At 40.3% G+C, this 14,285-nt stretch overlaps 1 protein-coding gene across 1 annotated transcript in view; it reads left to right on the top strand.

Moving 5' to 3' along the window:
• Positions 1 to 295: 295 nt before the first annotated feature.
• The window catches only part of ACADL (acyl-CoA dehydrogenase long chain), a 51,411-nt gene continuing 37,421 nt past the window's right edge, over positions 296 to 14,285 (top strand). The window contains exons 1-3 of the mRNA XM_042995250.1: positions 296 to 512; positions 5,750 to 5,905; positions 13,915 to 14,052. Of these exons, the coding sequence (XP_042851184.1) occupies positions 436 to 512; positions 5,750 to 5,905; positions 13,915 to 14,052 (371 nt within the window). The 5' untranslated portion in view covers positions 296 to 435. The remainder of the gene's footprint in view (positions 513 to 5,749; positions 5,906 to 13,914; positions 14,053 to 14,285) is intronic.

Genomic DNA, 14,285 nt, shown 5'->3' with positions numbered 1-14,285 from the left:
GAATGGTCTAAATGGCCTCCCTTACCTCCTTAGAATTCCACTCGCCAAACCCTGTTTGGAGTTCAAAATCCTTCAGAGATTTCCCATCTCCAAAAACCAAGTTCGTAAATTTCAACAGCTCAGACTATCATCCCGTTGGAATGTTGGTTATTACACAGTATTTCATGACTTCTGTAAACTGGCATAGCAGGAATTCAAATCAAATACTACTTGGGTGGCTGCGACTCTGAAGAGGGGAGTGTTGCAACGCTGGGCTACGCTCCGCCCGCCTGCTCGAGGGCTGGCAGGTCTTCTGGCTTCCGGCTCCGCAGCCGGGCGCATTTATCCCCATTAAGCCGAGTAGGACCGTGAAAGACTGTCGGCTCGCGGGGAACTCCGCCCTAGAGTCGCCGAGGAGTGACATCCTGAGCGCCGGCCTCCCTTCGCCGTCCAGCCATGGCTGCACGCCTGCTCCGCAGCTCCCTGCGCATGTCGGGTGGCCGCTGTGCCCTGCGTTCACCGCCGGCCGCGAGGTCAGTGTCCGTAGGGCTCCAGCTGAGCGGCCCGGGGGCAGGGGGTGGTCTACGGGGTACGGGCGGCGACACCTACCCTTCCTGGGGACCCTGAACGCGGCGGCGCGCAAGGCGCGCCAGTCTGGGCGGGAGACTCCGCGGATAGGGGCTGGGCCTGGTGGGACCCACGTCGGCGAGGGCGGGCGGGGGTGTCGGCCGTGACCGCCTCACCGCGGGAAAGCCCACCGCGGGGTTGCTCGAGTTCGGGCTGCAACCTTTCATCTTAGAAAGGTGGCTGAAGGCCGCGTCCTGATTGTGAACGGGTCACTGGGACTCCCCGACTGGCAGATCTGGAGATCCCAGGAGCACCCTTTGCGAAGCCTATGTGGAGGAGTGCCCCGAAGAAGGCAGCCTGGGACAGCAAAGACCTGACACCAGCCCCATCACACGACACTGAGATTTATTTAACAAATCCTTTAATTAATTAAATCCAGAAGAGTTAATAGAGTTTCTAAGTGGCTCTGTGCCTATTAAGGTAGTGTTTATAAGATCAAAAGGTTTAGATCATATAAAATCCATTCACCGGATAAACTGGAAGCGTCCGGGATTCGCTATTAAGGAGAATGACAGGAATGATAAACTAGCTCATTATAACATTGGTGGAACTCTGAGATGCTATGGGAGAGGAAACATGTGTGTTATTCCAGAGGAGAGTTGGGAAGACTTCACCGAGGCGGTGACCTGACTTTTAGGATGCACATACTTTTCTAAGCTCTTCCCCAGAACGTCATAAGAGTGTGATCCTCAGATTTTTGGTGTCACTACTTTTTTATGCCCTGAAAGTTAAAGGACCACCTCAGAGATTGTTTTTACTGGGGGGGGGGGGGGGGGGGTTGTATCTATCCATATGGGTATCAAAAGATATCTACAAAACCAATTGTACAAGTACATAATTTAGTTCATTAAAAGGAACAATAGAGATTATGGTAAGTGAAGTAAGTCAGACAGATACTGTATGATTTCACTTAGAAGTTGACTCTTACAGAAAACAAGCAAAAAAAAAAAAAAAAAAAGAACTCCTAGACACAGAGAACAGATTTGTGGTTGGGGGCAGGGCGTGGAAATGGGTGAAGGGGGTCAAAAGGTACAAACTTCCAGCTATAAAGTAAGTCATGGGAATATAATGTACAGCTCAGTGACCATAGTTAATACTGCATGTATATTTCAAAGTTGTTAAAAGAGTATATCTTAAAAGTTGTCATTAGAAGGAAAAAATGGGTATGTGTAGTGATGGATGTTAACTAGACTTACCGTGTTGATTATTTACAGTGAATACATATATTGAAATCATGTGCATCTGAAACTACTGTAATGGTATTATGTCAATTATATCTCAATAATAAATAAGTAAAAGTAACAATAATAAGCCCATTGCATGTTAACATAAATAACATTTTTATGAAAAATAGCTTTTTCAAAACAAGAAGAGAGACATTATTTACATTTTCATGGATTCTTTAATGTCCGATTTAGTAGAAGACAGCCCAATTCTCATATCTGTTTCTGCATTACGTCTGTTGGGGTAAGTTATTATGGTTGAAGTATAGGAAGAAAATCTCACAGGGAATTTTGGGAAAAGGAGGACCTGAGGGACCATCTGAATAGGCTTGGAACTGTTTTATTATAGCAGGCTTCTTAATGTGCATATGGATCATTCAGGGATGTTGTTAAAAATATAGATTCTGGGGTGCCTGGGTGGCTCAGTCAGTTAAGCATCCAACTCCTGATTTCAGCTCAGGTCATGATCTCACGGTTTGTGAGTTCGAGCCCCACATAGGGCTCTGCACTGACAGTGTGAAACCTGCTTGGGATTCTCTCTCCCTCTCTTTGCTCCTCCCCTGCTCATGCTGTCTCTTTCTCTCTCAAAATAAATAAATAAAACTTAAAAAATTAAAAAAAAATACAGATTCGATTCAGTAGATCTGGGGTGAGATCTGAAATTGTATATTTGTAACCAGTTCCCAAGTATTGCTGAAGGTGTTGGTGGAAGCTGTCTCCCTTTTATAATGTAAATGAGGTTTTTTAAAAATAACAATTAGGGGCGCCTGGGTGGCTCAGTCGATTGGACTTCAGCTCAGGTCATGATCTCACAGATCATGGGTTCGAGTTCCACATCAGGCTCTGTGCTGACAGCTCAGAGCTTCTGTGCTGAAGCTCTGTGCTTCGGATTGTGTCTCCCTCTCTCTCTGCCCCTAACCCACTCACATTCTGTCTCCGTCTCTCTCAAATATAAATAAACATTTAAAAAAATGTAAAACTAACAATTAGAGCTTAGCCTGTTAAATTGGTAGAAATTTCTTTTTGTACAGATTTCCTGGTCTTTATAGGGAGAAAAGGGGCCAATTCAGTGAAGTTTTCTTGGTCTTCAAGAAATGGATGTACCAACATACTTGGTGCAAGTGTTTTGGTTTTCTTCTTCATATGCTCTCTTGAATACTTCTGACTGACCTGAAAGTCTTTATTCTTTCTGGCACTTCTTTCACTTTCTAATGTCTTGGTGTATTTAACTTAGAAATATTCCAAGGTTTTCTTAAGGTAATATGGGATATAAAATTTTAAGATCCAGGCAGACTGGAATATAAATTCCATTCTGTTATTTGTTAATTACGTTACCAAATGATTCAGTGTTGCAGAGCACCAGTTGCCTAGTCTCAGCACATTTTTATCCTGAGGAAAAATTCTCAGTATGGAAAAGAAAAGCTATATGGACAAAAGTGTGCATGATAGTTTTATTTCCAATAGCAGGAAATTGGAACCAATCATTTCAATTAGAGGATAAAGTAAATTTTAGTCTATTTGATGTAACGATACAGTGGTATGTAAGACCCCTGTACATCCTGATCTTGTTACCTCTCACTTCATCTACTGTTTGCACTCAATCCACACTTGGTGTCCTGCTCTTTCTAGAATGCATCAAATACCATCGTGCCTGACAGCTTTTGCTCTAATTGCTTTCTTTTTTTTTTTTTTTTTAATTCTTTTAGTGTTTATTTTTGAGAGAGACAGACAGGTAGAGCATGAGCGGGGGGAAGGGCAGAGAGAGAAGGAGACACAGGATCTGAAGCAGACTCCAGGCTCCAAGCTGTCAGCACAGAGCCCAATGTGGGGTTCGAATCCACAAACAGAGATCATGACCTGAGTTGCAGTCAGACGCTTAACTGACTGAGCTACCCATGCACCCAGCTCTAATTGTTTTCTTGACTTAAATTCTACTGAGAAATCTGCTTGACTGTCACCTTGAGATGTTTGCTCAAATTCTCATTTTTCTAACTTAACCTACCCTGACCGCACTATTCCATGCTGCAGCCAATGTCCCAGCCTTGTTCCAGACACACACTCTGATCTTTACTCTGCTTTTCTTTTCCATAGAATTTATCATCTTCTCATATATGCTTTAATTTGCTTCCTTACTATAAATAGTATAGTTATTCAGACTCTCCTTCTAGAAATGTGAGTCTGGAGACAGGGATCTTTATTTTGCTCACTGTTGTATCCCAAGTTACCTGAACAGTGCTTAGTACATAAAGGGTACTCAAAGTATTTGTTGACCAAATGAATGAATAAGCTATTAAAAATGATGATTTGGATGAATGGGTAGTAACTAAGAAGGCAAAAGGCAGACTGAGTATAAAATTTGTGGTACTGCATGTTCACAACCAACGACTACTACCTAAAAAGCATCTCAAATTATATTCATAAACTCCACTAAAAGTTGCATATAAAAGATAAACCTAAAGCACAATGACAGAAAATGCATGTTAAATGTATTACTCAGCTCATGCTGCCATAACAAAATACCATAGACTGGGTGGCCTAAATAACAGAAATTTATTTCTCATAGTTCTAAAGGCTGGATAACCCAAGATCAAAGTGCTGGTGAGAGCGCTGTTTCTTGTTTGTAGATGGCTGCCTTCTTTCTGTATCTTCACATGGTCTTGTTTCATGCACACTGGGAGAGCGAGACAGAGAGAGAGAGAGATCTCTCTTCCTGTTATAAGGCCACATATCCTCTTGGATTAGGATCCCACCCACATGACTTCATTTAACTAACTCAGTAAAATCACAGTGGGAGTTAGAGCTTCAACATGAATTTGGGAGGGACACAACTCAATTCATAGCGTTAAATGAAAATGCATAAAGTAAAAATAATTCATTTCATGGGGAAAAAAAGGTTGAGACAACCTAATTGCCCATAAATAAGACTGTCTTTTAAACAAAAATGTGAAGAAGGAGAGGAGGAGGAAAGAAAAGAGAAAACAAACAAACAAACAAGGGTCCATTTAAGGAAGAGAGAAACCCCAAACAGCATTTCATGCAAAACAGAAAAACATCCTTTGCTAATATTTCGATATATGATAAAAAGTTTTGTTTTGTTTTGTTTTTTAAATATGAGCTTGAATTATACAAACTGACACACAGATTTTCAGAATCTTTTCAGGAGTACCCCAAGAGGGAAATAAATCTGAAGACTGTTGAACTAAAAGGAACTACAAAACAGTCTTATTTTAAGTGTAATATGAGGGGGGTATGGAGAGGGAAGGGTCAGTTTCCGAAGATCTTGAATAATTCTGTACTAATCCTTACAGAGATTCATGGACATTTTTTTTTTAAATTTATACCCAGGTTGCCTCTAATATGGCAGTAGCATCGCCATAGTTGTATCTTACACACCTGCCATTTCAAATTGTGCGATTCTGAATGAAATAGTAATTTGGAAATGTTAATATCATCTTAAATATTGTACATGACATGAAAACTTTTCAATATGCTATGGTGGTACTGTATGAAATAGTAATTTGGAAATGTTAATATCTTAAATATTGTACATGACATGAACACTTATCAATATTCTATGGTGGTTTTGGAATTTTTACATCATTTAATTTGCATCATGTGATAACACCATTTTACCTCAACTCAGACATGTAGGTTAGTCATGGGTTTGGAAGTGAAGAGTGAGCTGAGTAAGAACATACTACTTGATCTCATCCAGGTGAGGTAGATCCTATCAAAAGTGGTAATGTTCAGATTTGTCTGAATGTTCAGGTCTGTCGAATTTCACACTCTTCCTACCTACCTCTATAGTGTCTCTGGGGGAAAGAAAATCAGCATTTTTCCATGTTGTTCGGTGGCATTAATTTGGGTATGAAGGGTAACAATTTCACTTAATTTTCTTAATGTATACGTATATTTTAAAGATTTTCTCATTCCGGAGAGGAGAAACGTCTAGAAACTCCTTCTGCTGAAAAATTAACAGATATAGGAACTCGAAGAATCTTTTCTTCAGAACATGACATTTTCCGGGAAAGTGTAAGGAAGTTTTTTCAAGAAGAAGTGATTCCTCACCACGCAGAGTAAGTGGTACATTTTCCTTTAAAGTAATTTGCATAAAGAGAACATTGAGAACCATTTCCTAGGGGCGCCTAGGTGGCTCAGTCGGTTAAGTGTCTGACTCTTGATTTTGGCTCAGGTCATGATCTCAGGGTTCATGAGTTCGAGCCCTGAGTCAGGCTCTGCACAGACAACACGTGGCCTGCTGGGATTCTGTCTCTCCCTACCCCTCTCCCTCTCACATGTTCCGTATGCCGCTCTCTCTTTCTTCTCTCTCTTTCAAAATAAATAAATTTAAAAAAGAAAAAAACGAACCATTTCCTAGAATGTTGTATGTTGTTCTACAGAAAATATACTGTATTAATTGCTTTATTAACATTTTGCTGTTCTTAACTGTAATACTCTAAGATCTCAGGATTCTTAAGTTAGTCCAAAGCTATTTAAATTAATTTTAAAATATACAATTAAAAGTAAGTAAATTTGAAAATTTGCAGCTCAATCTAAGAGTAGTATTTTGAATACTCTGGTTAAATGGCAATTAAGTAATTACTAGTCAATTCCAAATGTTTTTTTTTTTTTTTTCTGCTTCATGAGTGAATTAAAATACATGAAAGCTCAACAGACCAGTTGACAAATCTTGGTTGGCAATGGACCACCTTAAAGTATTTTTACTACTGGATGAGATGTATATTGCTTAACTGATTAATTACTGATCACCTACTTTTTTTTTTCAGTATATGAAATTTATTGTCAAATTGGTTTCTATACAACACCCAGTGCTCATCCCAAAAGGTGCCCTCCTCAGTACCCATCACCCACCCTCCCCTCCCTCCCTCCCCCCCATCAACCCTCAGTTTGTTCTCAGTTTTTAACAGTCTCTTATGCTTTGGCTCTCTCCCACTCTAACGTCTTTTTTTTTTTTTTTTCCTTCCCCTCCCCCATGGGTTTCTGTTAAGTTTCTCAGGATCCACATAAGAGTGAAAACATATGGTATCTGTCTTTCTCTGTATGGCTTATTTCACTTAGCATAACACTCTCCAGTTCCATCCATGTTGCTACAAAGGGCCATATTTCGTTCTTTCTCATTGCCACATAGTACTCCATTGTGTATATAAACCACAATTTCTTTATCCATTCATCAGTTGATGGACATTTAGGCTCTGTCCACAATTTGGCTATTGTTGAGAGTGCTGCTCTAAACATTGGGGTACAAGTGCCCCTATGCATCAGTACTCCTGTATCCCTTGGGTCAATTCCTAGCAGTGCTATTGCTGGGTCATAGGGTAGGTCTATTTTTAATTTTCTGAGGAACCTCCACACTGCTTTCCAGAGCGGCTGCACCAATTTGCATTCCCACCAACAGTGCAAGAGGGTTCCCGTTTCTCCACATCCTCTCCAGCATCTATAGTCTCCTGATTTGTTCATTTTGGCCACTCTGACTGGCGTGAGGTGATATCTGAGTGTGGTTTTGATTTGTATTTCCCTGATAAGGAGCAACGTTGAGCATCTTTTCATGTGTCTGTTGGCCATCCGGATGTCTTCTTTAGAGATGTCTATTCATGTTTTCTGCCCATTTCTTCACTGGGTTATTTGTTTTTCGGATGTGGAGTTTGGTGAGCTCTTTATAGATTTTGGATACTAGCCCTTTGTCCGATATGTCATTTGCAAATATGTTTTCCCATTCCGTTGGTTGCCTTTTAGTTTTGTTGGTTGTTTCCTTTGCTGTGCAGAAGCTTTTTATCTTCATAAGGTCCCAGTAATTCACTTTTGCTTTTAATTCCCTTGCCTTTGGGGATGTGTCGAGTAAGAGATTGCTACGGCTGAGGTCAGAGAGGTCGTTTCCTGCTTTCTCCTCTAGGGTTTTGATGGTTTCCTGTCTCACATTCAGGTCCTTTATCCATTTTGAGTTTATTTTTGTGAATGGTGTGAGAAAGTGGTCTAGTTTCAACCTTCTGCATGTTGCTGTCCAGTTCTCCCAGCACCATTTGTTAAAGAGACTGTCTTTTTTCCATTGGATGTTCTTTCCTGCTTTGTCAAAGATGAGTTGGCCATACGTTTGTGGGTCTAGTTCTGGGGTTTCTATTCTATTCCATTGGTCTATGTGTCTGTTTTTGTGCCAATACCATGCTGTCTTGATGATGACAGCTTTGTAGTAGAGGCTAAAGTCTGGGATTGTGATGCCTCCTGCTTTGGTCTTCTTCTTCAAAATTACTTTGGCTATTCGGAGCCTTTTGTGGTTCCATATGAATTTTAGGATTGCTTGTTCTAGTTTCGAGAAGAATGCTGGTGCAATTTTGATTGGGATTGCATTGAATGTGTAGATAGCTTTGGGTAGTATTGACATTTTGACAATATGTATTCTTCCAATCCATGAGCAGGGAATGTCTTTCCATTTCTTTATATCTTCTTCAATACCTTCATAAGCTTTCTATAGTTTTCAGCATACAGATCTTTTATATCCTTGGTTAGATTTATTCCTAGGTATTTTATGCTTCTTGGTGCAATTGTGAATGGGATCGGTTTCTTTATTTGTCTTTCTGTTGCTTCATTGTTAGTGTATAAGAATGCACCTGATTTCTGTACATTGATTTTGTATCCTGCAACTTTGCTGAATTCATGTATCAGTTCTAGCAGACTTTTGGTGGAGTCTTTCGGATTTTCCATGTATAGTATCATGTCATCTGCAAAAAGCGAAAGCTTGACTTCATCTTTGCCAATTTTGATGCCTTTGATTTCCTTTTGTTGTCTGATTGCTAAAGCTAGAACTTCCAACACTATGTTAAACAACAGCGGTGAGAGTGGGCATCCCTGTCGTGTTCCTGATCTCAGGGAAAAAGCTCTCAGTTTTTCCCCATTGAGGATGATATTAGCTGTGGGCTTTTCATAAATGGCTTTTATGGTGTTTAAGTATGTTCTTTCTATCCCGACTTTCTCAAGGGTTTTTATTAAGAAAGGGTGCTGAATTTTGTCAAAGGCCTTTTCTGCATCGATTGACAGGATCATATGGTTCTTCTCTTTTCTTTTATTAATGTGATGCATCACGTTGATTGATATGCGAATGTTGAACCAGCCCTGCATCCCAGGAATGAATCCCACTTGATCATGGTGAATAATTCTTTTTATATGCCGTTGAATTCGATTTGCTAGTATCTTATTGAGAATTTTTGCATCCATATTCATCAGGGATATTGGCCTGTAGTTCTCTTTTTTTACTGGGTCTCTGTCTGGTTTAGGAATCAAAGTAATGCTGGCTTCATAGAATGAGTCTGGAAGTTTTCCTTCCCTTTCTGTTTTTTGGAATAGCTTGAGAAGGATAGGTATTATTTCTGCTTTAAACGTCTGGTAGAACTCCCCTGGGAAGCCATCTGGTCCTGGACTCTTATTTGTTGGGAGATTTTTGATTACTGATTCAATTTCCTCACTGGTTATGGGTCTGTTCAAGCTTTCTATTTCCTCCTGATTGAGTTTTAGAAGAGTGTGGGTGTTTAGGAATTTGTCCATTTCTTCCAGGTTGTCCAATTTGTTGGCATATAATTTTTCATAGTATTCCCTGATAATTGATTATATCTCTGAGGGATTGGTTGTAATAATTCCATTTTCATTCATGATTTTATCTATTTGGGTTATCTCCCTTTTCTTTTTGAGAAGCCTGGCTAGAGGTTTGTCAATTTTGTTTATTTTTTCAAAAAACCAACTCTTGGTTTCATTGATCTGCTCTACAGTTTTTTTAGATTCTATATTGTTTATTTCTGCTCTGATCTTTATTATTTCTCTTCTTCTGCTGGGTTTAGGCTGCCTTTGCTGTTCTGCTTCTATTTCCTTTAGGTGTGCTGTTAGATTTTGTATTTGGGATTTTTCTTGTTTCTTGAGATAGGCCTGGATTGCAATGTATTTTCCTCTCACGAGTGCCTTCACTGCATCCCAAAGCATTTGGATTGTTGTATTTTCATTTTCGCTTGTTTCCATATATTTTTTAATTTCTTCTCTAATTGCCTGGTTGACCCACTCACTCTTTAGTAGGGTGTTCTTTAACCTCCATGCTTTTGGAGGTTTTCCAGACTTTTTCCTGTGGTTGATTTCAAGCTTCATAGCATTGTGGTCTGAAAGTATGCATGGTATAATTTCAATTCTTGCATACTTATGAAGGGCTGTTTTGTGACCCAGTATATGATCTATCTTGGAGAATGTTTCATGTGCACTCGAGAAGAAAGTATATTCTGTTGCTTTGGGATGCAGAGTTCTAAATACATCTGTCAAGTCCATTTGATCCAGTGTATCATTCAGGGCCCTTGTTTCTTTATTGACCGTGTGTCTAGATGATCTATCCATTTCTGTAAGTGGAGTGTTAAAGTCCCCTGCAATTACCACATTCTTATCAATAAGGTTGCTTATGTTTGTGAGTAATTGTTTTATATATTTGGGGGCTCTGGTATTCGGCGCATAGACATTTATAATTGTTAGCTCTTCCTGATGGATAGACCCTGTAATTATTATATAATGCCCTTCTTCATCTCTTGTTACAGCCTTTAATTTAAAGTCTAGTTTGTCTGATATAAGTATGGCTACTCCAGCTTTCTTTTGGCTTCCAGTAGCATGATAAATAGTTCTCCATCCCCTCACTCTCAATCTAAAGGTGTCCTGAGGTCCAAAATGAGTCTCTTGTAGACAGCAAATAGATGGGTCTTGTTTTTTTTATCCATTCTGATACCCTATGTCTTTTGGTTGGCGCATTTAATCCATTTACATTCAGTGTTATTATAGAAAGATACGGTTTTAGAGTCATCGTGATGTCTGTATGTTTTATGCTCGTAGCGATGTCTCTGGTACTTTGTCTCACAGGATCCCCCTTAGGATCTCTTGTAGGGCTGGTTTAGTGGTGATGAATTCCTTCAGTTTTTGTTTGTTTGGGAAGACCTTTATCTCTCCTTCTATTCTAAATGACAGACTTGCTGGATAAAGGATTCTTGGCTGCATATTTTTTTCTGTTCATCACATTGAAGATTTCCTGCCATTTCTTTCTGGCCTGCCAAGTTTCAAAAGAGAGATCGGTCACAAGTCTTATAGGTCTCCCTTTATATGTTAGAGAGTTTTTATCCCTAGCTGCTTTCAGAATTTTCTCTTTATCCTTGTATTTTGCCAGTTTCACTATGATATGTTGTGCAGAAGATCAATTCAAGTTACGTCTGAAGGGAGTTCTCTGTGCCTCTTGGATTTCAATGCCTTTTTCCTTCCCCAGTTCAGGGAAGTTCTCAGCTATGATTTCTTCAAGTACCCCTTCAGCACCTTTCCCTCTCTCTTCCTCCTCTGGGATACCACATATGCGTATATTATTTCTTTTTAGTGTATCACTTAGTTCTCTAATTTTCCCCTCATACTCCTGGATTTTTTTATCTCTCTTTTTCTCAGCTTCCTCTTTTTCCATAATTTTATCTTCTAGTTCACCTATTCTCTCCTCTGCCTCTTCAATCTGAGTCGTGGTCATTTCCATTTTATTTTGCATCTCGTTTAAAGCGTTTTTCAGCTCCTCCTGACTGTTCCTTAGTCCCTTGATCTCTGTAGCAATAGATTTTCTGCTGTCCTGTATACTGTTTTCAAGCCCAGCGATTAATTTTATGACTATTATTCTAAATTAACTTTCTGTTATATTATTTAAATCCTTTTTGATCAGTTCATTAGCTGTTGTTATTTCCTGGAGATTCTTCTGAGGGGAATTCTTCCGTTTGGTCATTTTGGATAGTCCCTGGAGTGGTGAGGACCTGCAGGGCACTTCCCCTGTGCTGTGGTGTATAACTGGGGTTGGTGGGCGGGACCGCAGTCCGACCTGATGTCTGCCCCCAGCCCACCGCTGGGGCCACAGTCAGACTGGTGTGTGCCTTCTCTTCCCCCCTCCTAGGGGCGGGATTCACTGTGGGGTGGCGTGGCCCATCTGGGCTACTTGCACACTGCCAGGCTTGTGGTGCTGGGGATCTGGCGTATTAGCTGGGGTGGGTAGGCAAGGTGCACGGGGGCAGGAGGGGCAGGCTTAGCTGGCTTCTCCTTAGGTGATCCACTTCAGGAGGGGCCCTGTGGCAGCGGGAGGGAGTCAGATCCGCTGCCGGAGGTTTGGCTCCGCAGAAGCACAGAGTTGGGTGTTTGCACGGAGCGAGCAAGTTCCCTGGCAGGAACTGGTTCCCTTTGGGATTTTGGCTGGGGGATGGGCAAGGGAGATGGCGCTGGCGAGCGCCTTTGTTCCCCGCCAAGCTGAGCTCTGTCGTCCCAGGGCTCAGCAACTCTCCCTCCTTTTGTCCCCCAGTCCTCCCGTTCTCCGAGCAGAGCTGTTAGTTTATAACCTTCCAGATGTCAGGTCCCTCTCGCTGTCGGAACACACTCCGTCCGGCCCCTCCGCTTTTGCAAGCCAGACTCGGGGGCTCTGCTTCTCCGGGAGGCTGCCCCTCCGCCCCGGCTCCCTCCCACCAGTCCATGGAGCGCGCACCGCCTCACCGCCCTTCCTACCCTCTTCCATGGGCCTCTCGTCTGTGCTTGGCTCCCGAGACTCCGTTCTGCTAGTCTTCTGGTGGTTTTCTGGGTTATTTAGGCAGTGATCACCTACTTTTTTGACCAAAACACTCTCATTTCTATGAAAGTAGGATTTTGCTATATTTCTAAAATTCATTCACTGCCAGTAATTTACTATAATTAAAATGTTTTTTAAAACATATTTATATAGCTTCCATTAAGATTTTATTAATGCTTTCTCTATAAAAATGACCAAAATTAGCTAAACCTAATGCCATGACTAGTCTTTGGTGAAAAGCAACTATTTCTAAAAAGAAAGAAAAAAGAAAGAAAGAAAGAAAGAAAGAAAGAAAGAAAGAAAGAAAGAAATTTATTATGGTACACTCTAGGAGAATCTTTTTTATTCATTACTCTACTGATTCGAAACTTTGTTCCAGAAAAATTATTGATGAAGATTTGAAGTAAAAATGATAGAAGTTGACAGATTTGAGATTAATGATAAAAATGTTTCCAAAGCTAATTTAGGCAATATGTACATCAAAACATACATGATAATCAAACTCTTTTAAAATTTCTTGAGGCATCTGTGTTTCCCTTTCATCAGTATCTCCAAAAATATACCTCATTTTTGGTAAGTATATCTAACTCGCACTTAAAAAAATAAAATGAAACAAAAATTCTCAGATTCTTTATTTCCAACTAGCTATCTCTTTCCTCATCATGCCTGTCTCATTTTGTAAAAATGTTTATTTATTTTGAGAGAGAGAGAGAATGAGCGAGTGCACGTGTGAGCAGAGCAGGGGCAGAGGGAGAGAGGGAGAGAATCCCAAGCCGTCAGCACAGAGCCCAGTGCAGCGCTCCATCTCACAAACTGTGAGATCATAACCTGAGCTGAAATCATGAGTCAGACCCTTAAAAGTTTAACTGACCTTGCCACCCAGGCGCCCTGCTATTCTTGTTTTTAAAAAAGCAGAGGTTGCCCAATCTTATTTGAATGTCCACTCTTTTCAGAAGTTCATTGGACAGCAGTTGTGCTACAAGATGCTTATGTGCTTCTGTTGTTCCAACTTAAACTGTAATAAGATTGTCTGCTCTTGTCACCTTTTTATGTGCTCATCCCATTAAGTTCAGCACTTTAAGGAAATATTTAAGGAAATATAAATTCCCTCTTTAAGGAAAGAGGGCTATTGCCTTTACAGGATAAGTTGGACAGATTCCCATGACTATATGGCACAACTAAGATTCCATCTTAAGAGGACCAGCTGAGACAAACTGTACCCATGAATGTCAGTACATGTAATTTATAGGTCTGATGAAAAGTCAAGGGAGGAGAACAGTGGCAAATATGAAGAAGTAAAGAAGAGAATAAGGAGAGAAATGATGAAAGAGTCCAATGCAAATAGAAAGTTATGGCCAATGTCAACAACAATTACCTTAAAGGAACATTCCAGTACAAGATCATTCATAAATTCAAATTATGACCATTTAAATAACATGAAAAAAGCTTCTCTGATTTTAAAATGTTTGCTATTTGCAGATGGGAGAAAGCTGGAGAAGTGAGCAGGGAGCTTTGGGAAAAAGCTGGCAAACAAGGACTTCTCGGTGTCAATATTGCAAAGCATCATGGTGGTATTGGTGGAGACTTGTATTCAGCAGCTATAATGTGGGAAGAACAGTAAGTATGCAGACATCTGAGGTGGAATCTTGTTTTGTAAGGACACTGCTCACTTTTCTGAGATGATAAAATATGCTTTCTAATCTTATAATATTGAAAACTAAAATGCGAATGAATATATGTATCATTTGCACATTTTTTAATGTGTGAAGATAGAAAAATGCCCTATTAAGTTATTAAAATAGTTGCTGCTGAAAATTAGAGATTGCTTCATTTCTAATTGCCTTATGTGT

Source organism: Panthera tigris, chromosome C1, assembly GCF_018350195.1.
Source record: "Panthera tigris isolate Pti1 chromosome C1, P.tigris_Pti1_mat1.1, whole genome shotgun sequence".
Lineage (NCBI taxonomy): Eukaryota > Metazoa > Chordata > Mammalia > Carnivora > Felidae > Panthera > Panthera tigris.
Note: the sequence above shows the minus strand (reverse complement) of the source record. Positions and strands in the feature narration are given on the sequence as shown.